The sequence below is a fragment of the Mustela putorius genome, unplaced genomic scaffold, assembly GCF_011764305.1.
Source record: "Mustela putorius furo isolate JIRA1106 unplaced genomic scaffold, ASM1176430v1.1 tig00537350_pilon_pilon_pilon, whole genome shotgun sequence".
Lineage (NCBI taxonomy): Eukaryota > Metazoa > Chordata > Mammalia > Carnivora > Mustelidae > Mustela > Mustela putorius.
This window is the reverse complement of record NW_025422471.1, coordinates 12,728,569-12,755,905: the sequence shown is the minus strand read 5'-3', so window position 1 is coordinate 12,755,905 and position 27,337 is coordinate 12,728,569. Positions and strand designations below refer to the sequence as shown.

At 36.0% G+C, this 27,337-nt stretch overlaps 1 protein-coding gene across 2 annotated transcripts in view; it reads left to right on the top strand.

The window, feature by feature from the left end:
* ADGRV1 (adhesion G protein-coupled receptor V1) overlaps nucleotides 1-27,337 on the top strand; it is a 546,992-nt gene that overhangs the window by 349,433 nt on the left and 170,222 nt on the right. The window contains exons 84-85 of one of the 2 annotated variants that reach the window (XM_004759095.3): nucleotides 11,119-11,235; nucleotides 23,758-23,936. In XM_004759095.3, coding sequence (XP_004759152.2) covers nucleotides 11,119-11,235; nucleotides 23,758-23,936 — 296 coding nt within the window. Of the gene's footprint in view, nucleotides 1-11,118; nucleotides 11,236-23,757; nucleotides 23,937-27,337 lie in introns of those variants that run through there. The other variant, XM_045074447.1, reaches the window with a different exon arrangement.

Genomic DNA, 27,337 nt, shown 5'->3' with positions numbered 1-27,337 from the left:
CAAACATAAAGACAGCTATAGGTCAAAAGTTAAAAGATTGACAAACATTGGATTGATTATATTAACACCAAAGTAGATTTTAGAGCAAGGTAATACCAGAAAAAAGGAAGATCATTCCATAACGATAAAGGGGTCAGTTTATTGAGAGGATATAATTACCCTAAATATTCAGGTACTTAATAACCAAGCTTCCAAATATGCCATGCAAGGCCACCTGGGTGGCTCAGTCAGTTAAGCATCTGATGCTTGGTCTCAGCTCAGGTCTTGATCTCAGGGTTGTGAGTTCAAGCCCTGCATTGGGGCTCCATGCCTACTTTAAAATATTCTTTCTTATAAAATACTTTTTTATAAATATCTGTGTGTGTGTGTGTGTGTGTGTGTGGTGTGTATACATACATATATGTATGTATACATATGTGCATGCAAAAATTTATTGAGCCACAAGGAAAACTTGACAAATCCACAATTGTAGTTGGGAATTTAAAGATCTCTTCAATAATTGATAGAAACTTTTTAAAAAAGAACAGAAAAGCTGTAACAACATAGATTTTCGGGGAGTTGTTTTTTCTTAGAATATAGAATTTTTTAAAATAATTGTCATCCAATCTGACCTATTGAGATTTATAAAGTACTCAAACTAACAATAGAAGAATACTTGTTTTTATCAAGTATACACAGAACATAGACTGGTAAATTAAAAATGATTAAAGTCAGGGGCGCCTGGGTGGCTCAGTGGGTTAAAGCCTCTGCCTTCAGCTCAGGTCATGATCCCAGGGTCCTGGGATCGAGCCCCATATCAGGCTCTCTGCTCAGGGGGGAGCCTGCTTCCCTTCCTCTCTCTCTGCCTGCCTCTCTGCTTACTTGTGATCTCTGTCTGTCAAATAAATACAATCTTTAAAAAAAATGATTAAAGTCATAAGGAATGTATCTTCTGACCACAATAGAATTAAGCTAGAAATCAGCAGAACGATCACTGGAATATCCTCAAATATTTGGAAACTAACCGGCACATTTATAAATAATCCATAGGTCAGAAATGAAATCAGTAGGGGAATTTCATAAATGAATGAAAATGAAATAATGTATCAAAATTTGAGGCATCCTGCTAAAGCAATGTTAGAAGAAAGTTTATAGAACTAAATGCCTATATTAGAAAAAGAAGTAAGGTTTCAAAAGCAGACTACATAAAAAGAAAACCAATTCTTAAATTAAAAATACATAGGAGAAATCGATAATTAAGAAAGAGGGAAAATCACTGAAATAGAAAACAGTAAAACAATAGAGAAGCCAAGATAAGAAGATCAGTAATATCATCAACCTTGAGCCAGATGATCAAGAAGAAAAAGAAAGGAGATCTGAATCACCAGTATGTTGGATGAGAGAAATGGCATCACTACAGATTCTAAAGATCTTAAGAGAATAATAAGGGAATATGATTTTAAAAAAAGCCTTATACCAACAGATTTTCCAATTTTGGTTAAATAGACAAATTCCTTAAAAAGACACATATTACCAAAACTCATTCAGGGAGAATTAGGTTATCTGAATAGTTCTGTTATATATTTTAAAAATTGAATATGTATTTAAAAATTTTGCCCCTAAGAAAACTATAGTCCTAATATGGGCTTAAGAAAGAAGAAAGTGTAAATTCTTTACAAGTTCTTCCAGAAAATTGAAAAGGAGAAAATATTTACCAACTCACTGAAACCAGCATTACCCTGATACCAAAATGAGACAAAGACATATCAAGAAAACTACCAGTGTTCCTCATGAGCCCTGATGCATATATTTCTTAATATAGTTTTAGCAAATCAAAAGGACAGTACATCACAACAAAGTTGTAAATCCCAGTAATGGAAAAGTTGGTTTAATATTCAAATATCAATCAAATTACTGCATCATATTAGCAAGCAAAACTGGAATAAATATTTTTTGTAACTTCAGTGGAGAAAGATCATTTGCCAAAATTCAAAATCCATTGCTGGTAAAATCTCCCAACCAAGCAGGAATAGATGGCAGTTTTCTCAACTTGATAATGGCATCTACAAAAAACAATTATGTAACTGGCCTCATACTTGTATTAAATTACTAAGGCGGCCATAACAAAATATCACAGACTGTATGGCTTAAATAAGACATTTGTTCTCACAGTTCTAAAAGCTAGAAATCTGAGATCTAGGTGGTGAGAGGGTGGATTTCATACTGAGTCCTCACTCCCTGCTGTATAGATGGCTGTCTTCTCCCTTAAACATGTGGTTTTTCTCCTGCACATGTGCTTGTGTGTATCCAAAATTTCCTCTTCTTCTAAGGAAATTTAGTCATATTGGGTAATGGCCCACAATTTTAATTTAATTACCTCTTTAATGACTTTATTTGCATATGCAGTTATATTCTGAGTAACTGGAGGTTAGGATTTCAATGTATGAATTTGAAGGGACACAATTCAGCACATAGAAATACTTAATGGTGGGGCACCTTGGTGGCTCAGTGGGTTAAGCCTCTGCCTTCAGCTCAGGTCATGATCTCAGGGTCCTGGGATGGAGCCCGCATCCGAATCCAGCTCTCTGATCAGCAGGGAGCCTGCTTCCCCCCGCCCCCCACTCTCTGCCAGCCTCTCTGCCTACTTGTATCTCTCTCTCTGTCATAAATAAATAAAATCTTTAAAAAAAAAAAGAATTTTTGAAAACAAGCCACAATAGAAGGAAATATTTGCAAATCAAATACCTGATGAAAGACTTGTATCGTGAATATAAAAATAACTCATAAAACTCAATAGTAAGAAAACAACCCAATTTTAAAAGTAGGTAAAAGAGCTTGACAGACAGGCATTTCTTCTTCGACGAGATATGGCTTGCAGTTAGCACATGAAAAAATTATCATCATTACTGATTAGGAAAATGCAAATTTAAACCACAATGAGGAACTACACATACCTATTAGGTAAGAAGGCTAATTTTTTTTTTTTTTTTTTACTAACCAGAACAAGCTTTAGTGAGAATATGGAGTGGCTAGACACTAATACATTGCTGATGAGAGTGGGAAATGTTACAAGCACTTTGGAAAATAATGTATCAAATTTTAAGAATATTAAATGCCCACTTGCCATATGATCCAGCTATTCTACTCTTAGATATTAATTCAAGATAACAGAAAGCATAAGTCCCTACAGAGGCTCATATAGTCATATCTGCTTTATTTGTAAAAATCAAAAACTGGAAAAAAAAACCTAAATATCCATCAAAAGGTGAAAGAATACACAATTAAAATGTTACTAGGGAGATCCAGTGAAGGTTATGAGGAAATTCTGGGGAAGGATGGATGTGTTAATTATCTTGATTGTGATGATGGTTTCATGGACGTATATATGTCAAAACTTGTTAAATCATACACACTTCAAACATGTAGCATTTGCTGTCTGTCAGTCATACTCCAATATAGCTGTTTTAACAAACAATATGCTTAAACCCATGATAGGATCTGTATAGGATAATGAATACTTGCTATGTTTTCTTTTTTTAAAAATGTACCTCAAAGTAATTATAATAAAGAATAAGATCAATTTGTTGCCTTTAGGGAGTTGACAGTTTTCTGAGAGATTACAGTTGATTTTATCTAAGAATTGGGAGAATTGAGGTTTTAGGAAAATCAAACCTTATGTTAATAGAATCCTATTTTAAATATTCAGAGGAGGAAAAGTTTGTTTATGGTTGAAAGAAAAAGCCATATATTCATGATAGAGTTGACATTGCCAGCATGCCTTAAAAAGTAGACATGAATATTGTGAAAATGTCTATGCTACCTAAAGCAATCTACACATTTAATGCAATTCCTATCAAAGTACCATCCATCTTTTTCAAAGAAATGGAACAAATAATTCTAAAATTTATATGGAACCAGAAAAGACCTCGAATAGCCAAAGGGATATTGAAAAAGAAAGCCAACGTTGGTGGCATCACAATTCCGGACTTCAAGCTCTATTACAAAGCTGTCATCATCAAGACAGCATGGTACTGGCACAAAAACAGACACATAGATCAATGGAACAGAATAGAGAGCCCAGAAATAGACCCTCAAATCTATGGTCAACTAATCTTCGACAAAGCAGGAAGAATGTCCAATGGAAAAAAGACAGCCTTTTCAATAAATGGTGCTGGGAAAATTGGACAGCCACATGCAGAAAAATGAAATTGGACCATTTCCTTACACCACACACAAAAATAGACTCAAAATGGATGAAGGACCTCAATGTACGAAAGGAATCCATCAAAATCCTTGAGGAGAACACGGGCAGCAACCTCTTCGACCTCTGCCGCAGCAACATCTTCCTAGGAACAACGCAAAAGGCAAGGGAAGCAAGGGAAAAAATGAACTACTGGGATTTCATCAAGATCAAAAGCTTTTGCAAGGCAAAGGAAACAGTTAACAAAATCAAAAGACAACTGACAGAATGGGAGAAGATATTTGCAAACGACATATCAGATAAAGGACTAGTGTCCAGAATCTATAAAGAACTTAGCAAACTCAACACCCAAAGAACAAATAATCCAATCAAGAAATGGGCAGAAGACATGAACAGACATTTCTGCAAAGAAGATATCCAGATGGCGAACAGACACATGAAAAAGTGCTCCATATCACTCGGCATCAGGGAAATACAAATCAAAACCACAATGAGATATCACCTCACACCAGTCAGAATGGCTAAAATCAACAAGTCAGGAAATGACAGATGCTGGCGAGGATGCGGAGAAAGGGGAACCCTCCTACACTGTTGGTGGGAATGCAAGCTGGTGCAGCCACTCTGGAAAACAGCATGGAGGTTCCTCAAAATGTTGAAAATAGAACTGCCCTATGACCCAGCAATTGCACTATTGGGTATTTACCCTAAAGATACAAATGTAGTGATCCAAAGGGACACATGCACCCGAATGTTTATAGCAGCAATGTCCACAATAGCCAAACTATGGAAAGAACCTAGATGTCCATCAGCAGATGAATGGATCAAGAAGATGTGGTATATATACACAATGGAATACTATGCAGCCATCAAAAGAAATGAAATCTTGCCATTTGCAACAACATGGATGGAACTAGAGCGTATCATGCTTAGCGAAATAAGTCAAGCAGAGAAAGACAACTATCATATGATCTCCCTGATATGAGGAAGTGGTGATGCAACATGGAGGCTTAAGTGGGTAGAAGAAGAATAAATGAAACAAGATGGGATTGGGAGGGAGACAAACCATAAGTGACTCTTAATCTCACAAAACAAACTGAGGGTTGCCGGGGGGAGGGGGTTTGGGAGAAGGGGGTGGGATTATGGACATTGGGGAGGGGATGTGCTTTGGTGAGTGCTGTGAAGTGTGTAAACCTGGTGATTCACAGACCTGTACCCCTGGGGATAAAAATATATGTTTATAAAAAATAAAAAAAAATAAAGTAGAAAATAGAATTAAATAATAAATGAATAATAAAAAATAAAAAAATAAAAGTAAAAAAAAAGTAGACATGAGGGGCACCTGGGTGGCTCAGCGGGTTAAAGCCTCTGCCTTCGGCTCAGGTCGTGATCCCAGAGTTCTGGGATCGAGCCCCGCATCGGGCTCTCTGTTCGGCAGGGAGTCTGCTTCCCTCTCATTCTCTCTCTCTCTCTCTGCCTGCTTGTGATTTCTGTCAAAAAAAAAAAAAAAAAAAAAGTAGACATGATTTCAGCAGAGGAAGATGAGACAGAAATTCTAGGCAGGAGGAAGAAGAAGAACAAAGGCAAAGAGTTGAGAGGTGGTGGAACATGTTTTAGGAATAGCTATCAGTACAGCTAGAATAGAATGCTTGGAAAGATCTTGTGGAAGATAAGCTTAGGAAGAGCAGGTGGATGGGGCAGATTGGACTTAAGAGGCCATACCAAGACAATTCTGTTTTCCTCTTTAAATATTTCTTTGACTCCCAAAGGTAGAACTAATCAGTCTTGACTGTGTTTCCCTGGCATTTTACTACATATCCTTTGATAACACCTGTCACATTTTATTGCATCTTGTGTGTGGCTTTACCCTTAGGCACTCTCCTATTAGAAAGGACAATATTCAGCTCATTTTAAATACTCAATAACAGGTGTTTTCCCACTTTAAAAAATAGAAAAGTCTAGGAGCTTGTCATAATCTCAGTAGGCAGGTGGAATTTGAACTGGTCTTGGAAAAACCGAGTAGGTTTTGGATGAGATGGAAAGTAGACAGAAGGGTATTTCATAGAGCAGAGTGAAAATGTCCATAGTAAACAGGGGGATGGGTATATAAGGAGTACTGAGAATTGATGTTTACAAGAAAACCAATTTTTGTTATTGGTTATTATTTAGCCCAAGCAAACAAAGACACATGCTCCATATTTACTATGAAAACTACATGGGTACAGGAGAGCTCTCAACAACCAGAAGCAAAGAATTTTATGTTACTAGCAGAATATCTCTCTCTCTGCAGAACTATGTTTATTTTTCTTTTCTCTTTAGTTAAGATTTATATGTGTTATACAAACATAGAAATAGGAGTAGTATTGTATTTTCTATTGGCATTGCATTCTATTGTCATTATGAACCTTTGGTAGCTCATGAACCATTGGTTAAAAGGATTGAGAGGGGCCCCTGAGGGGCTCAGTCTGTTAAGTGTCCAATTGTTGATTTTGGCTCAGGTCATTATCTCAGGGTTGTGAGATGGAGCCCTTGTCAGACTCTGTGCTCAGCATGGAGGCTGCTCGAGATATTCTCTCTCTCTCTCTCTGCCCCTCCCTCCATGTATGTATGCTCTTTCTTGCTCTCAAATAAATAAATATTAAATAGAATCTTTAAAAACAAAAGGATTGAGAGAGAGTGAAGTAGAATTTCAGCACTTTGAGGCAGACTTGTGCTTGATTTATTTCTATAGGATACAGCATGCTGTTCTACAGAGAACACTATATAAATCAAAACACCAGGATTTGAGGGGCGCCTGGGTGGCTCAGTGGGTTAAAGCCTCTGCCTTCCGCTCAGGTCATGATCCCAGGGTCCTGGGATTTGAGCCCCACATTAGGCTCTCTGCTCAGCGGGGAGCCTGCTTCCTCCTCTCTCTCTGCCTGTCTCTCTGCCTACTTGTGTTCTCTGTCAAATAAATAAACAAAAATCTTAAAAAACAACAACAACAACAACAGGATTTGAATCCCACTTTAACTTTAGAATATGTTTAATGTCTCTAAAAAGTTAGTTCCAGTATGAGATCCTCTTTCATTATTTATTAAGTTGGTATAAAAACAGTAATGACTTCACATTGTTAGTATGTGGGTTGCACAAGGAAACAAGGGAAACATGCAGCCCCTTGCTGCCATGCCACGGCGTTGTCCATGTCACATGCATAGCATAATGCTATGGAGGTTGTAGGTACTCACCTGCTTACCGAATGAAGCAATACATGAGTGACTGAGAACCTTTGAAAAAAAATTTTTTTCTGTTATGGTGTTAATGCATCCAGAGAACTGACTGTGAAAATTATCTTTTTCCTGGTCATCTCTGTGTGTTTGAGTAAAGGAACAATGGTAAAAGTTCATTTTTTATTTGCATTATCTGCCTAAAAGATACATGTGCTAAATATGCTAGAAGATGGCATTTTGTTTTCCTTTATCATTTAGTTTGTATTTTAATTCAGTTTAATTTAATTTCAGATGTGCCTGGTTACACGTAATAGCTGGTTCTCCCAAGTATTTTTAGCTCATCCTGTCATAGCAATGTGCCTTGCGACAAATCAACCTTCTCTTGCTGACCTATCTCCTCCTATGCATATGGAAGTATTTCTTGTAATTTAAAGATCATTCTGGAAGAATGTTCATAGTTTACAAAAGTAGATTTGTAACTGCCATTTTGATGACTTAGAAAAGGAGGTTAAAACATAATAAAATATGAAGAAGTCATACCTTAAGGAGAGAATTTTGGGTGTTAAAACTGTATTCTGAAAGTAAATGTAGTTCAAACAATAACCTGTACTAATTTGTTTCAAAGAAAAGGTTTTTAAGAGACTAAGACTTATTCACATTAGCATACCATTTATAAATAGTCTCATAGAATGCTTAAAACTAAGCATATTAATTACAATTTGGATTACACCATTGTTTTACACAGCAAACTCTTCAGGTTGATTAGAACAAAACTACCAGATGAAATTCAACGCAATCTGTATTATAGGAAATGAATTAGAGAGGCTCAAATTTATTTTAGGTATGCTTATAAAACCTTTATGGAAATAGATTCCACTTTGTAAAAAGAAAGAATATAAAATCTTAAAATTCTTTCTCCCTCCCTCCCCCCCCCTCCCTTTCTTTCACTGAATCTCTCAGTCTGCATGTCCAGCAGCTTTTAAGGTAGTTTGGGTGCTTAGTGTTTCCTGTTAGTATTTTCGTGAAAGTGTTCAGTGAATATTTGTGGTATTTAGGAAAAGGAAACTTATGATCCAGAACATTTTACAATTCAGAAATTAGAAGATAAGATCTAGGAAAATCTAAGCCTGTTTTCAAAATAAGCTCTAATAATTGAAAAGCTATTTATGATATGTTCTGGAAAGGCAAATTTGTTGACTTCATTTTTTCAGAGAACTCATTTTTTCAGACTGTTAGGAAATGTGACATAAATTTCTAGCTTCTGCTTTTTTTTTTTTTTTTTTTTAAATAGTGTACGTTACAAATGCTTCAAATCCAGGGCTAAATAAACAAAAATTTGATTCAGGAATGCTTCTCATTTAAAAAGTAATCCTGGAATCCTGGGGTAGAAAGGAACGTTAAAGTTTATCTTTTCCATCTTCCTACTACTGATGAAAAAATTAGTTCCAGGAGAGTAAACTGAGTTTAGTGTCTACAGCTTAAAAAAAAAAAAAGAAAGAAAAGAAGAAAGAAAAACTTTTTTCCCCCCCTTCTCTACTTGGTACAGAAAGTACTCAATAATTTCCACCAGGGAAGAGTCATTTCAACATGGCATGAGATTTATATATTATTATAAGTTTATTAATTAACATTTCAGTGCTTCTTTAACTAAGTAGGGTGGTTATGGTGAGTCTTGCCCTGCAAAGTGAAGATGTTCGGAGCATGTAAAGCCTCACCCCAGATTCTGACAAATTTACCCCAGAGATGCTACCCTAGGGTTACCACTGGGTAGCAGTGTTCAAGGAAATTTAATGGACACAAGTTTTAGAACAAAAAGATTGGGTAGGCACATATTTCATTTGAAGATAAAAGCAGTACTTTGACCCATTGTTCTCATTTGGTTTTGAGCACATTATTCATTTTTAAAAATTCAAACAGACTTAGAGTTACTTATGTTCCCTTCTTAGAAGTTGGGTTTTGGGGGCGCCTGGGTGGCTCAGTGGGTTAAAGCCTCTGCCTTCGGCTCAGGTCATGATCCCAGGGTCCTGGGATGGAGCCCTACATCAGGCTTTCAGCTCCGCAGAGAGCCTGCTTCCTCCTCTCTCTCCCTGCCTGCCTCTCTTGCCTCCTTGTAATCTCTGTCTGTCAAATAAATAAATAAAATCTTTAAAAAATAAAATAAAATAAAAAAGAAGTTGGGTTTTAAGGCATAAGTCAGCTAGTTTTCTTCTTGGAACACCCTTCGTCTTTTTGGAATCAATCATTCTTTCTTTAAACAATCACTTATCAAACATTTGTATATTCCAGCCACAGTGGTGGCTTATTAAAATATAGAATCAAGAAGACTTGGTTGCTGTCCTAAAAAGGGAGGTTATTCCTTGAGAAGTTACGGTATACGATCATTGCTCCAAATTTTCCCTTGCCATCTGCAGTTATCATTATAAAATTTAACACAATATATATTTAACACAATAATCATATATTGTAGAAAATACAAAATGATAGAACCCACAAGAGTGTTTCACTTCATTTATTTATTCACTTATTCTACAAGTATTTACTGAATATCTACTATGTGCCAGACACTGGGCTGTGTGATTGGGATACATCAGTGACTAAAATATTCAATGATCCTACCCTCGTGAGGATGATAACCTAGTAGATGAGGTGAATAATAACCAAGAAACATACTAAATAAACAAATTACAGAGCATGTTAGAAGGTGATAAGTGTTTTAAAAATTAGAAATAAGGAGTTATCTCTTTAGAGGTAGGGGCATCATGTGTGTGTGGGAAGGACAGAAGAAAAGAAGGTATAACCTTTTTTTTTTTTTTTTAAGACAGATCACAAGTAGGCGGGGTGGGGGTGGTGGGGTGGCGTAGTCACTCCCTGCTGAGCAGAGAGCTCGATGCAGGGCTCTATCCCAGGACTCTGGGATCATGACCCGAGCGAAGGCAGAGGCTTTAACCCACTGAGCCACCCAGGCGCCCCAAGAAGGTATAATCTTAAAACAGTGTGGTCAAGAAAGGCCTCATTGTGAAGCTTTCTTTTGACCAAAGTCTTGAGGCAGTTGAAATAAAAATAAAAGTCCAAGGAATAAAGTAATCCTAGGATTTGAAATTTTAAATTAAAGTCTGTTTTGTTACTTGTTATTTCACAACAAGAAGATGCAGATGATGATAAAATCAGAGTTTTTGCTTTTCTTTCTTTTCCTTCTTATTAGCTTTGACTTTTAATGTCTATTTTTTCTACTTAGCCAAAATAAATGTATTTCATGGGATTCTTGTCCATTCGTAATAAGAACAGGGTTTACTTTGAAAATCATCTCTTGATAGACCAGAGCAATGTGTAGCATAATTTCATATAGTTCATTGTTTCTAAGAAATGTAAAAATCCAGAAGACACAGCATAAGGAAAGTAATCAACGCTATTTTAGTAGCGATGTAACGGGATAGACGGCAGCTGCACTCGTGGTGAGCACAGCATAGTGTACAAACTTGTCAAATCACTAAGTTGTACGCCTGAAACGAATGTAACATTATGTCAACTATATTCCGATAAATAAGTGGAAGAAACATGAAAGTCTATGTAGTGCCATTCTTAGATGACTGTTTGTTATCTCGGTTTGAGCAACAGATCAACTTATTTTCTCTTTGAGTCACTGAATCCTAGATTCTGATGAGAAAGTTTTATTTTCATAATATTCTTGATTGATTTTAGCATGATTTAAAATACAGGTATTGTTTCTTACAGATTGTGTTTCTGGTGTCTGCATACGCAAGTCCCCAACTCGCAGAGGAGAGCTGTTCGGCCGTGGCTGCCATCACACATTATCTGTATCTTTGCCAGTTTAGCTGGATGCTCATTCAGGTGGGTACCTCATTTCCTCCTCCCACCCCCTCCTACTGTCCAGTGAATCTGCATGGAGTGTTCTTCCTATCTGCTGTTCTTCATACTGAGATGGAAATGATTCCATATATCCATAACCGCATTCCCAGGAGATCGATTGAAAGAAAACTTTATAAGCTGTACAACATCAGAAATTATAGTGAATTGGGGGGAATGAGAAGAAACCTAGAAGGGGTAGAAATTAAGGAGTGGTGCAAGATGAGGCTTGTGATGTGGGGCCTGTAAACCACAGCAAGAAATTTGAACTTTGTTCTAGGGGAGGCCATAGAATTAAACAAGTAACACGGTAACATTTGTGTTTGAGAAATATCTCCCTGTTTGTAGTGAATTCGTGACAAAAGAGTTGGCATCGGTGCTAATTAAGTACCGTTAGCTTATCCAGGCAGGAGAACAAGGCAGTGTGAACCTGGGACTGGCAGAAGAAGCCAGGGGAATAGGACAGCTTTTGAGATTTCATTTTTCTGTTCTTTTCCTTTCTTGCTCGCTCCTTCCTTCCTTCCTTCCTCTTTCTTTCTTTCTTTCTTTCTTTCTTTCTTTCTTTCTTTCTTTCTTTTTCAGTATAGCAATAGAATGTAGAGATTGGTTAAGAAGAGTGCAGAAGGTGGAACCAAAGATGTTTCCCAAGTTTCTGGTGTGAGGGGCTGGATAGACAGTAGTGTCTTGAAGTGAAATAATGACCCCTGGAAATTGGAGGAAGGTTGATGAGAAATTTGGGACATACGGAGCACGAAGTTCCTCCTGTGTGAGACTTCCAATGGGGACTTTGAGAGATGGGGGATACACAGGACTAAAGCTCAGAGCAGAGATTTATATATAGCCTATGCTATAAATACTTTAGAAAATTGTTGACTTACAATTGGAATATGACTCTGTTATTTTTGGAAGAGATCACCTGGGGAGAAAGTATGGAGTGAGACCCAAAGAGTCCTAGTATACTCTTCTGAGGAACTAGTAAGTGTTGGGGAGAGACTTGAACTCTCCCCTTTCTGACTAAAATCCCAAATTCCCTTTATTGTCCTATGCTGATTTGCTTGATAAAGAGGCAAATATGAAAGTTGGATCCAATTCAGTAGTATTAATGTCATCAATTTAATGGTTCAACTAAAGGAAATGTTGCCTTTAATGCTTTCTTTGTAGTAGTATTGTTACATCTTTCATATGATAGAAATAGTTTTATATATTTTTTAGAATGCTTGTGAACTATTTTATATAAACATGCATTCAGTCATTTGCACATTCTTCTTTCTTGTTGAATAAAAGGATGTGGGATTTCCACTGTACAGCAGTAATGAAAGCATGTGAGAATACCATACAGACTCATGGAAGGGATAGTTTCCCAGGTATGATATTATAGTTGTAGGGAGAACTGCACTGAGTTATTTAGTTAATAGAGCTAGTTGCAATAATTAGAGCCCTGAATCTGGGATTGAATTCTGGTTTTGCTACTATCTTTGTAAACTTAATCAAGTTACTGGCTCTTCCTAAGTTTTGTTGCTAAATCTTCATATGAAGATAATAATTCCTTCCTCATAGAATTATTATTTCATAAGTCTTAAACAGCTCTAATTATGGAAAGTTTATGGTATTCTCAAAATCCCTCCCAAATAAAAAAGTAAAGCTAAATCTCAAGGATATAACATAAAACGTAATATTTGCTGAAATTAAAATAATATTTGCTAGATTCTCTGATTGCAAGATTTTTTAGGCGTTTATCAAAGCTGAACTTTCCGTGTGTACCGCATGTATGTTATTTATCTGCTTGGACTGAGGTCCCCAGTGTTGTGCAGGACTTTGTCCATGTCCCTGACCTACTCAGTTTTTGATGAATGACTTGGATGAAGACACAGGAAACTGTCTTATCAGGTATGCAGATGATACGGAGGTGGAAGGACAGCTAAAACAGCAAGCTGCCTGGGTTAGGGATGCAGGTACAATCAATACAGAGAAAGTGCTGTGACAGATTGAAACCTAGAGTGAAACAGACTTAATTTGATGGGGGTTAAGGTAAACAACTTGAAATATTTTATTTAACACAAACTTAGTGTGGTCAAGTGTGTGACCAGATTGCTTAAAACAACAACTACAAAAACAATACAGACCTAGGTTACATTAGTAACAGCATAGAGGCAGATGAGGGCATCGTGGTTTACACTGTAATCTACAAAGGTTCAAGACAAGCTTGGGACCCTATAACCACTTTCATAAATCATGTTTCACCAGGAGCATTAACCAGCTGATGAAAAGTTGAAAATAGTCCTTAAGAAACTTTTGAGTCAGCTAGAGATAGCTAACCTGCAGTGAATTTAGAGTGATGTGATAGCTGTCTACAAACACTAGAAGGGATGCTACAGGAAAGAAAGACCGGACTGCAGGTCCATTAGGAAGAATGAAACAAATGGGTCAAAAATGAAAAAAGTTGGGCACCTGGGTGGCTCACTGGGTTAAGCCGCTGCCTTCGGCTCAGGTCATGATCTCAGGGTCCTGGGATCGAGTCCCACATCGGGCTCTTTGTTCAGCAGGGAGCCTGCTTCCCTCTCTCTCTCTCTCTGCCTGCCTCTCCGACTACTTGTGATTTCTCTCTGTCAAATAAATAAATAAATAATCTTTTTAAAAAAATGAAAAAAGTAAATTTTGATTCAATTAAGAACTTTGATAGCCTCTAAAACTGTCAGAATTGAAGAGGCTGTTCCTACAAGCTGAAAGCATCCAGTCAGTGAAGTGCATTCAAATAGGGGGAAATGACCAACTTTCAAAATGTTTTCCTGCTTTGGGGGAGCATTAGATGAGATTGCATATAAGATTTCACCCAACTTAATAGAGACTGGTATACTCTAGATCTCTTTTTCCAGTCTTCAGTAAATAAAATTGTGGCTGATGAACATTTAGTAAGCTAATTAGGTTTCTGTATGGCTGATGGTTATGAAAACTATTTAAAGTACCAGTAAATAAAACTATTTGAAGTTTAATGTATTTCAAATGGTATACCACACATTTTTCATGGTTTGTGGTGTGACCACAAGGGAAAAATTCAATAACTTCTGATTCTAGTAGGTTACTTCTCATAAGTTATTTTGTGGGAAGAGGTTATTCCTTTACCAACCTGTGTTTTCCTTCTTATAAAATACTGTCTACTAAATCTTTTTTTTTTTTTTCAAAAAGTAGAATCCATTTTTAAAACATTATATAAAAGATTAGGCCCCTGTTAATCCAGTCCTTCTAGTCAATTAGGGTTCAAAATTTTCAAAAAATAAAATAACATTTTAGTGATTCTACTTCATATTTTCTTTTTTTTTTTAAGATTTTATTTATTTGAGAGAGAGAGAGTGTGAGAGAGAGAACGAGAGAGGAGAAGGTCAGAGGGAGAAGCAGACTCTCCATGGAGCTGGGAACCCGATGTGGGACTTAATCCCGGGACTCCCGGATTATGACCTGAGCTGAAGGCAGTTGCTTAACCAACTAAGCCACCCAGGTGGCTCTACTTCATATTTTCTTAAAGATTTTATTTATTTATTTGACAGAGAGACAGGTGAGAGAGATCATAAGCTGGGAGGGAGTTGGGGGAAAGCAGAGGAGAGGAAGAAACAGACTCCCCGCCCAGCAGGCAGCCCAGTCTGGGGCTTGATCCCAACCTGAGCTGAAGGCAGATGCTCAACTAACTGAGCCACCTAGTACCCCTCTACTTCATATTTTTAACAGTATGGAGGAGAGAATTTGATAGATGTGTGTGCGTGCATAACTTAGGACAAAATGTTAACCATTAACTTAATCATTGGGTTTAGTATATCAGAATTACTATTTATTTTGATTTGCATCGTATCTTCAATCTTCAAAAAAAATGCACTTAAATGACTTTATCTTGAACTTTTATTTCTCTGTCATATACCTTTAATTGGATTATATTTTTATAGTAGCTAAAGAAGAATTTTTTTGGTAAACAAGTTATGTAACTTTTCTGAGCCTAGATTTTTATCTGAATAATCAGATCTGTAATAACAGTACCTGTCTTTGAGGATTGTGGAATGATAAAATGAATTTGTGCATGAAAAGAGCTTGGAATTGGGCCTGGCACAAGCTATACAACACGCCATACATATGTACCGAATATTACTAGCTAAACAAATATGTGTGGCCCATATCTCATTGATTTTGAATCATGTTGAAAACTCTGGTTTTCCAATTTAATTTACACTCTTTTTTTTTCCCCCAAAAAAGAATTTACTTGATAATAGTGGGGAGAGACTTAGGGTGAGGCAGACACCAACTAGCTGTGAAGCTAAAGCAAGCTGTGTAAATAACCTCTAACCTCTTTACTGAAGTACATGCGTGGCTCATCGCGGAATCTCTAACTGGTGGCCTTCACTGTTTCTTTAGGCCTTCCCGTTTTTCTGACAAGGAGGTTCTACCACACATTATGAGAATATAGTAACAGATTATTTTGCCTTTTTTTTTTTTAAGCAAACTTCTCACAAATTCCCTTTGAGGCCATGGAACTTGACTTATCCTTCTATTTGCTCCTCATATAAAATCACTGTGAAATTACTGAAATCATTTCCCACTTCCTTAAAAAATAGCAAGTCTTGTCTACTTAGAGAAAGTTTGACAGCGAGAATTTAAACTCTCGTTATAATATGTTTACTTTATTTCCTTAGTTTTTATTGTTCTATTTTCATTTCCTTTTCTGTTTTGATTTGCTTTCCTCTTAGAAATTGTATATACTAATGGTACAAAGCATAATCAAACACTGAAGAGAAATATAAAGTGAAACGTACATCTGTTTCTCCCTATTTCACACACCCTCAACTCTCTGCTTTACCCTCAACCCTACTCCCAAAGGTAAACAGTGTTAATGGTTTCCTGTATATCTTTCCAGAAATATTCCACAAATATACAAATGTTTATAAATATGTAAAAAGCACATATGTGTATGTTCTTGTGTGTGTGTATATATTTTACTTATTTATATATAGTTCATCTAAGTTTTTGTATATGTATACATTCACCAAGTACAGATACACTTTTTTCCATTCCATAATGTGGTTGTTTCAGTTTATTTTGAAATGCTAGTTACTTCCAGTTATTTTTACTATTATAAACAATGTTTCCTTGAACATCCTTGCATTCTGAATATTTATTTACTTATGGAATATTCTTAGAATAAATTCCTAGAATTTATGCCTTTATTATTAGCATTTACATGAAATGGATTGCCAGACCATGAGTTAACCCCTGAAGGAATAAATCACAGTAAGTTGAGGTATCTGTATATAATATAGGTAAATAGAAATTTAATTTTTCTGTGTATTTATTTGGCCCAGTTTTATTAGCATTTCCTGTCACTAAATCATATAGCAATCTGCTTCAATTATGAACAATATCCAAACTTTAGATTGCTCCTGCAGTTTGTTGATTTCATGCTTATGGAAACAGTGTAATGTTTTATTTTGAAACTAAAGCTTACTTAAGGGACATGTTTTTTAAATGGTGGAATAAAGGTAGAAATCATTCTACAATTATACTTGATCATTTATAGCTTGTGCCTTAACTTTTCTGTAAGATCAGGCTATGTGGAGGCAAATATACATATTTATTCCTTGGCAGAAAGGCCACTTAGTATCAGGGCATAGCAAAAAGAAGGGTAATGTTAAAAGTAGCCATGTTTTTCCTTTGTCACTGACTCAATTGGGCAGGCAGTCGGGGTGGGGGGGCAGGAGGTTGGGGGTGGTGGGACAGGACATCAAAGGTATTGAGGACAACAGATGGGTAATTACCAAGATAAAAATGATATACCCGGGAAATACAGAATTCTCTGGTCTGCAAAAAGCCTTGCAATTTATTTCATGTAAAAATTGCTAAGAGAGAGGATAACTGGAGCAAGGACATGTGATAATATTTCTTAGACGCTTCTCTGAAATGAATGACTAAGAACGTATGTTAATGACAAAATTAATAGCGTCCATGACCTCTGACTAAACTTGATACTATAAATCAGTCCAGGGTTTCTGGTGACATGGTTAATAACCAAATATTATTAAATAACAAGCTGGATACCAATCTTATCCCACATAGTATAAAAATGTATGGGGTTCAAGCAGTCTATGTTTAACTTAAGAAAAAAAAGTAAATATTGGTTGCATTCTTCCTCTCATAAACTATTCCGTGTAACATTTTAAAATTTGCTCCAAATGGGACGTCTGGGTGGCTTAGTCAGTTAAGTGTCTGCCTTCGGCCTGCTTCTCCCTCTCCTTGCCACTCTCCCTACTTGTGCGCTCTCTCTCTTTCTCTCTCTCTAGCAAATAAATAAATAAAATATTTTGAAATGTAAAAATAAATTAAATTTGCACCAATTAACTTTGTCGCTCTCCACTAGGAGTTATTGAGCCTCCCAAAAATCTTTTCTGGCAAGATAGTATATAACTGAGTAAAATCAGTAACTAAACCAAATTACGAAATTATTATTAAATTCAACAAAAATTATTAACTCAAGTTGTATAATTCTTCATTTGTTTCAATATGAGGTTTACAAAAATTAATCTATCACAGGCCACAGTCATGTTTGAGTGATTTATATTCTGATAAACATTTTAAAATTGTCCTTTAGTCTTAGCAAAAAAAAAAAATGGAAAGGAAAAGAGAAATGGTAATGTCCACATTTTTATTAAAAAATGCATCTGCACTGACATATAAAGTGTGTGGGGGGTAATGAGAGAGGGAAAGGAAGCTCTCATGCAAATAATATTCTCAATATTTGTGTGAGTCTCTATGGAAATAAATCTTAATCAGTCTTCAGAAGAGCTTTGGACTTGTGTTCTGTCCCAAGTTCTGTAACTAAGCAGCATATGAAAAAACTGTGCTTTCCTCTGATTACATCTGTTTCCTCATCTCTAGATGAGAGGATTTGTGTGGTCAGATGATCTGTAAGGTCTGTATTACTTCCAAAATCCATACCATTCGTGTTTTTATTTCAGTATTTGTAATTTCTACAATGATTCACTCACAAACTGGGAGTCAGGAAATTGTTAATAACTTACAGTTTAACTTGTCCCTTTACTAGAAGAAGAAATTGAAACCCAGAAGAACCAAGTAATATTGGCCAAAAACATACAGCTTATCCATTTAGAACCATGTCAAAACTTAAGTCACTAATTACCATGTCTTTTCAAGTTTTTTAAAACATCATTATAGTGTTCACTATTTACATGAAAGTTTATCTTTTGATTGTGTACCTCTTCAAGTTCTCCTTTCCTGTATTTCTCTAGATTGTATTTATGACAGGAAATTGTCACAAATATCATTAGGTAGTTTTCTTTAAATTTGTTAAAATGGAGGGCTCTGGGTGGCTCCATCGGTTAAGCATCTGACTCTTGGTTTTGGCTCAGGTCATGATCTCTGGGTCCCGGGACCAAGCCCCATGTCTTTGCAAAAAGCAAGATTTCCTTTATTGGATGGCTGTATAGTATTTATATTATTTTAAAAAATATATATATATATGTATAAATGTAAATATATATGTTGTATATATATGTATATATACATATATATACACATATGTCTAGCAAGCAGTTGCTGTGGCCAAGGTCACAGAGGTTGCTGCTTGTGTTCTTCTCTGGGATTTTGATGGGTTCCTGTCTTAAATTGAGATCTTTCATCCATTTTGAGTCTATTTTTGTGTACGGTGTAAGGAAATGGTCCAGTTTCATTCTTCTGCATGTGGCTGTCCAGTTTTCCCAACACCATTTGTTGAAGACACTCTTTTTCCCACTGGACATTCTTTCCTGCTTTGTGAAAGATTAGTTGACCATAGAGTTAAGGGTCCATTTCTGGTTTCTCTATTCTGTTCCCTTGATCTATGTGTCTGTTTTTGTGTCAGTACCATACAGTCATGATGATTATAGTTTTGTAATAGAGCTTGAAGTCTGGAATTGTGATACCACCAGCTTTGGTTTTCTTTTTCAACATTCCTTTGGCTATTCAGGGTCTTTTTTCTGGTTCCATACAAATTTTAGGATTATTTGTTCCAGCTCTGTGAAAAATGTTGATGGTATTTTGATATGGATTGCATAAAATGTGTAGCTCGCTCTAGGTAGCATTACATTTTAACAGTATTTGTTCTTCCAATCCATGAGCATGGGACATTTTTCCATTTCATTGTGTCTTCCTCAATTTCTTCCATGAGTACTTTATAGTTTTCTGAGCACAGATCCTTTGCCTCTTTTCACCCAGGTAATCTTGAAATGCTGGTAATTGCGAAAAGTGTACAAATTCAAATACATCATCCTTCAGTGGTGAGCACTGACAGAAGTAAGAAGGTGGAATTCAGATGCACCAGTGTTGAGAAGTGACATTAAAGATGTGACTGTGGTAACATCACCAAGTTTTAGACACTGCAAAACATTTTATTCAGTTTTCTCTTTTGAAGTGTCTAATTTGGTTGCTAAAACTGAAAATAGTTTTGAATCTTTTAGGGCTTGCCTTCAGCTTACATTATATTAATGCTAGGAATGCGTATGCTGCATGTATACAGTATAGTCAAGTTGGATTAATGTACTTGATTAAATTGGGGGACAACTTTGGGGGAGTTGGAGTATTTTGCTTTTTTTGTTTTTAGAGAAGGAAAGAGGGTTGGGGCGGGGAGGGGCAGAGAAAACCTTAAGCAGGTTCCATGCCCAGCACAAATCCCGATTCAGGGCTTGATCCCACAACCCTGAGATGATGACCTGAGCTGAAATCAAGAGTCAGATACTTAACTGAGTGAGCCACCCAGGCAACCCAGGGATAATATTTTGGTTAAAAAGGTAACATGACTACATAATGATGATGTCTTGAGATGGTCTGTAAGATGGTTCTAACAAAATTTTTAAAGCTTAGAGATAGAAGTGTAAATAGAGACCTAACTATTACCATTCTCAGTTCACAGTTAGTGTTTAGCAGGAAAAACATCACATGGGCAGTGAATAGTGAGCCATGCCCAGTCCACTTGAATCATGTCTGGGTGAGAGTGATACCCTTTAAACTATTGAGTTTTCAAAATTTCATTAGCTCCAACACTGAATAATCACACAGACACCAAGCACACATATGCTATGTGTCTGTCAGCATAAAATTATTATTCAAACATAGTGGTCTTTAAATAGGCTTAGATTACAAAAGAGGAACCTTGATTACAAGGAAAAGAACATAGTCAATGCTCCACTGTTTCCTCTGTTTAGAGAATGGTAGTAACTGGTGGTTTCAATTCCACTGGTTTTGAATAGCAATATAGACTTCAGTCAATTTCTTTTTTTCTTTTAACATAAAGAAAAACTAAATTGAGCTAATTTAAGCAAACATTTACATCATAAAAGGAATAATAGGCATATAGGATAACTACTGAACCCACGAACCATATTCTCTATAAACACACTTTCTCTCCACTGTGCTTCTGCCTTTCTCCGTCACTAAAGTCTGTATGTCCTCTTTTTCCAGCTGACCAGCTTAGACTGTCACTGAATTTCATGGAATTCAGTGATTCATGATTGGCCCAGCCTGGGGCAGACTTCTCCAGATCAAATCAGCTGTGGGTGGAGGAGCAGAGTCATGAACCCACTCTGCCTATGTTGGGATGGGATGAAATAAGATTCTAAGAAGGAGAACTCATGACCTAGGCATATTCCTACCACATTATATTAAAATAACTTAAAATTCAAGTAAGACTTGAAATTAGGTAGTCAAAACAAATCTTATGTTTGGGCCATATGGTATTTCTAAAATAATTAGACATCATTTAATTACATAGTATTTCAATTCTATAGAAAAAAAGAAAAAAAACATACAATAGAAAACACCTCAGTGGTTGGATTCTTCTGGGAAGAAAAGTGATTTTTTTTTTTTAAGTCAACAAAAGCTGGTGACTACAGGAACTTGTTTTGCTTAATTGACTGTTCAGCCACACTATGCCTTGAGCTCTTTGGAGCAGAAGCCGTGCATGTACAAATCAAACAGTTACACTTGTTTCAGTCTTATCGGAGTCTCTGGTAAAGGTCAAACAATTGCTGAAAGGTTGAGTGATTCTAACTGATGGAACTAATGTCCATTTTCGTAAAGGCAGACATTTTGGAAATATCCCAGTCTCTATTATGATGAATCAACTTAGGAGTTATTTACCATGCTCTGCTTTCTGACACTTCCACCAACAACACCCGTGAGTTACCATCTTATATGGTTACAAACACAAACATCTATTTAAAATAAATAATTAGCAGTTTTATTTTGGAGATGGGCTCGTCATCCTTTCTTTGCCTGAATTTTCATTCTCTGACAGGCAGTTTGATCACCTCAGTGTTAGATACTTGATACAATCACACTTACTTAGGTGTGTGTCCCTGTACTAATTATGGAAAGAACGGGGAAAACCCTGTTGGATTTAATGATCCAAAAAAGAAGTTAGAACAAATTTACATAAGCAACAACTCAAATTACTCATAATTATAGATATATGCAGGTATACATAAAGATATGGAGTGCTGACAGGAAATAAAATTCAGAGACAAAAATCTCCAAGTAACCAAACATTTTTATTTTTCCCTTGTTTAGCCCAGTTAATACTAATCCCTCAAGGCTGATTTGGTCCAGATAGAGTCTTACTTAGAAGCCTCCATAAATAGCACCTGAAAGCCTTTCCATGAACATAAGGCATGTTTATTTATCACAGAGAAAGAGCTTCCGTCATATCACAGCTTACTTTGTTCTTAAACTATTCATCTTTTGTCTTTCACACTGTCTGACATCCTAATAGGAGATTTAAAGGAGCTGGCAACATTTCCCTATGCTGACTATGTGCTCAGCCTTTCATACATAATATCTCATTTAATCTTTAGAGTAACCTCATTGTATACATGAAGAAACTGAAGCTACGGGATTGTTGTTGCTTGCTACTGATTATCCCTCTGATGTATATACGAATAATATGTATGTATGTATGTATGTATATATATGTAATTTATCTATACTCACACTTTTTCCACCATAAGAAACTAAGAAGGGGGATTTATCTAGTGGAGAAGTACCATTGTGTGAAATATATGACATTCAGTATTGTTTCTGTGCTAAATGATAATTAAGTGTAAGTGCGCTAGTGGAAAAAGAACACTAGAAGGCAGAATATGTAAGTTCTAGATTTGGCTTAGGTGTAGGATCGAAGTGCGGGATTTGGGGCCAATAAGAACATTTTCTTTTCCTATTCTCTTTATCTAATGTGTCCCCTCATTCCCCTCTATATACTTATCCTTTTTATATTTTTTTTTAAATTGTATTTATTTATTTGAGAGAGAGAGAGAGCACAAGTAGGCAGAGTGGCAGGCAGAGGGAGAGGGAGAAACAGACTCCCCTCCAAGCAGGGAGCCTGACGTGAGGCTCAATCCCAAGACCATGGGCCAAAGGCAGATGCTTAACCGACTGAGCCACCCAGGTGTCCCTCATTTTTATATTTCTTATCTTAATAAGAAATAATGGATATAAAATACATGATAAATATAAAATACATTCTTTCTATGATGACTTCTTTCCCACTTCCTTGGAAACTAACATAAAGGAAAGTAAATACCTCCCTCATCTCTTTCACTTCTATATCCCCCATGCTTGGACTGGTCCCTGAAATTTAGTAGGCACTCAATAAATAATTGTCAAGTCCATGAATGAAAAAAAGAGCATATAAACTGAGAAGGAAAAATAGGTACAAAACCTATCTCATCGCAGAACTTTTGTCTCTGTGAAGTCATTTTCTGTTTACTCATATATGTCTTCTGCTGGGGACTGACATGGGGCTCTCTTCACAATTATATACCCATTCCCTGGAAAAGTATCTAGCCCTCTCATATGATAAGGCCTTAAGAAAATTTAACAGGGGTGTCTGACTGGCTCAGTCAGTTAAGCAACCAACTCTTCATTTCAGCTCTGTCATGATCTCGGAGTCGTGAGATTGACCACCATGTCGGGCTCTGTGCTCACTGGGGAGTCTGCCTGAGATTCTCTCTCTCCCTCTCCTTCTGCTCCTTCCCCCACCCCAACGTGCACTTACTCTCTCTCACTCTTGAAAAAATATAAATAAAAATCTTTTAAAAAGTTTTCCAAAGTCTGACACAAAGGGCTGTTCACTTTATTATCATCATGAAGCTGTTCACATGGGAAATAGGTTTGAATATCAGTGTATGTTTTTTCAACATGCATAGAACAATCACAGAGGACTATGGCTGTAAATAAAGCAAACTAAGGAAAATAAAAAGTACAATTAATATTTTCCAGTGTTTCAAGATTTTTGAGGTATTCTTAATTTCTTGGATGTACGAAATATATGAATTATCTAAAAAACAAAGAAACAAACAAAAAAATAATTATTAAGTAATTCTAGCCTTTGTTGGACCATAACACTTTATGTCCAGCCCAGGTGAGTTTGTGTCCTGTGACATTAGACCAGAACTTACTCATTTTCTGTTCTGTTTCCTTCCTTAGTCTGTGAATTTCTGGTATGTACTGGTGATGAACGATGAACACACAGAGAGACGATATCTGCTGTTTTTCCTTCTGAGTTGGGGACTTCCAGCCTTTGTGGTGATTCTCCTCATTATTATTTTGAGAGGAATCTATCATCAGAGCATGCCACAGATCTATGGACTCATCCACGGTGACCTGTAAGTACATCCAGGCAGAACTCCTTGCCTTCTTAGCCTTTGTAAACTCAGATAGCTTCATTAGTAGGTGGTGGAGCAGTAGACTAGGCAGTATGGCCAAACAAAGAATACCAGGCAGACCTGTGCTTTCCCACCAGACTGACTAAATCTCTACTTCCTCTAATTATCCCTTGAAGTAAGAAACGGTTGCCTTTCTAGTTCCTCTGATGGATACAGTTTTCTCAGGTGAGTTGAGCTATTAGACAATTCTCAGTAATTTGTACCTTAGCATAATTTAGTTTATTAGATTTATTAGATTAAGACCAATACCTAGTAATACAGTACCTAGTAAAATCAGGGACCTATGAAAGTTTTGATAAAGAATAGAATCAGTGAAAAATATGGAGTTTGGCCTATTATCTAAGGAATCTGACGTTTTGGGGGAGGTTGGGAAGGGGAGGATGGCAGTCACTGTCCTCCACAACATCCTTAAAGACCAAAAGGCTGTATTGGAGTGAATGGAGAGTGTCTGCAAAAGGACACAAGAAGGAGACAGGGTCAACTGGGACCTTCTTATATGTTCTGACTAAGGTGCATTAATAGTCTTTAAATGTAACAAATCTTTATACACACATATACATGCCTTAATCTTCAATCTGGTGTCTTACAGCTTTGAGGAATACTCAACCCCTTTTATTGACTCCATATGCAGGAGGGGAAAAAAATTTTTATAATAAAGTTTAATCTGCTCCCTTGGTGTAATGAGGATTAGATGGGGGAAAGTAACATTTCTAAATAAGAAAGAATAACCTATTTCCAATTTTATGATGACAGTTTACCTAATTATCTCACAGGTTATTGTGAAGATAAAAATGAGTTAATTGATGTGAAAAATCTTTGAAAGTAAAAGTACTATATAAGCAGAAGTCATTTCAATATCATTATTGCCTCTGATCAGTTATAATTGTTCATTATTACTTAATAAATAATTATAATTAATGTATGCAAATGTATTTCACAAATAGGCAATCACACACACATATCCCACACTCTATTCAACCAAGGAAACTAGCTATGTGATATGCACACACCCACTGAGAGGCCATATATAGTAATTTTTTATTGAGATTCATTAAAGTTCCCTCATACTGATTACTTTATAACATTATAATGTATTTTGTGCATTAAAATTCCTAAAGCCTGATCTTCTAGAAGGGAATTATTGTGTCTTTTCAAAATTATGTTATGACACTTTGTTACCCCTGGCATTAATTTAAATCTTGGGAAGCCAGGATTAATTTCAGAAAGTTTGACATCATTCTTTGTCAAATACAAAGTAACCATGAGACAAACCCTGGTGGCCAGCTGCCCATCCCTTTCACGAGTTTCCTGGCAAGACAGGACTTATTTGGCAGCAGTTTTAGCATTACATGTGTACCCACCCAGCCTTGATAAATGGGACCTGATGAAAGTGATATTAATTAAAAGAACTCTTTTGGTACTTGTTAAGGGGTTTTTAAAGAGGGAAATAAACTATTATACAAGAATGTCCAAATCAACTGTTAAAATATTTGCCTTCTGAGGCTTTTGCAAAAAGTTTTTTATTATCAGCTCAGTTATAATAAGTGAAATGCAAAATACATTAACCTCTACCTGGTTTTAATATGATAGGGATTATTAGACCAAAAGTGTCTGAGTTTTGTAAGTATTATAAGTTACTTGTGTCCTCCACAAAAAATTCCTAAATCATCCCTATGTAAATTTGTTACAGTTATAAAAAATTTTTTAATTCTGTATTTTTAATTATCACTTTAATATCAATATAAGTATACAAGTTACTATGTTATTTATGAAAAATCTTGTATACCTTGATCATATACATAAACATACCTTTTCTTTCGGAGTAATGATAGGATTTGTGATGGTGTGAAATAGTAGCTCATTTGTTGTGCAGTGGTTACTTCATAGTAATAAACAATTTCTTTTGAGTAAAGAATTTTCTCTAAATAGATCTCTATTGTATCAGTATGTACAAGTTGCTTTTTAAAAGATGTTTTTGTCAAATTTTGGAACCAAGATTATGATAATTTCATGAAAACAGGGAGTGATCTCTCTTCTATTAGCTGGAATGGTTTTCAAGTTTGGTGTTATTTCTTCCTTAGTTTTTTTTTTTTTTAAAGTAAGCTCTCTGCCCAACATGGGGCTTGAACTCATGACCCTAAGATTAAAAGTTGCATGCTTGGGATACCTGGGTGGCTTGGTCGCTTCCAACTCCCTGGAGCAGAGCTGTTGTGTGGAGCTCTCCTCTCTCTTTCTCAAATAATTAAATTAATCTTAAAAAAATAAAAGGTCCAGATTTCATTTCCTTTGGGTTTGTACGCAGAGATGAGATTGTTGGGTCATATAATAGTTCGTTTTTAATTTTCTGAGGAACCTCCGTACTGTTTACTTACTGTTTACTCTAGTGGCTGTGTCAGTTTACATTCCCACCAACATTCTGTGATCTTTATTATTTCCTTTCTTCTGCTAACTGTGGGCTGAGTTTGTTCTTTTTTCCTAGTTCCTTGAGGTGTTGTTAATTTGCTAGGTTGTTAGGTTGTTAATTTGACATCTTTCTTTTTTCTAATGTAAGCACTTATCACTATAAATATCATCTTAGAACTGTTTTTTCTGCATCCCATGTTTTGGTATGTTGTGTTTCCATTTTTGTTTGTTTCAGATTACTTTTTTATTTCCCTTTTGATTTCTTCTTTTTACGCATTAGTTGTTTAGGGGTATATTGTTTAATTTCCACATATTTGTGAATTTTTTAGTTTTCTTCCTGTTACTGATTTCTAGTTTCATACCATTGTGGTTGGAAAGATATTTGGTATGATTTCAGTCTTCTTTAATTTGTTAAGACTTGTTTTGTAGCCTAATGTATGATCTATTCTGGAGAATGTTCTGTGTGCGCATTAGAAGATTGTATAGCCACAAAAAAAAAATAAATAAATAAAAAGAAGAAGAAGAAGAAGAGTGTATCTTGCTACTATTGGATTGAATGTTCTGTATTTATCTGTAGGCCCATTTAATCTAACTGTAGTTCAAGTCTAACATTTTCATTTGATAAATCCATCATTAAAAATAGAATATTAAAGCTCCCTACTATTATTGTATTGTTGTTTGTTTCTCCGTCTGTTCTGTTAGTATTCCCTTAATATATTTTGGTGATCTGACATTAGGTACAGGTGTATTTATGATTGTTATATACCTGCTTGATGAATTGCCCCTTTATCATTATTATATTATGGCTTACGTTATTACTTGTTATACCTTTTTGAGTTGAAGTTTATTTTGTCTGATATAAGTATAACACTACCCCCCTTCACTCTTTTGGTTTCCACTTGATGGACTATCTTTCACATTTTTAAAATTTTGAATCC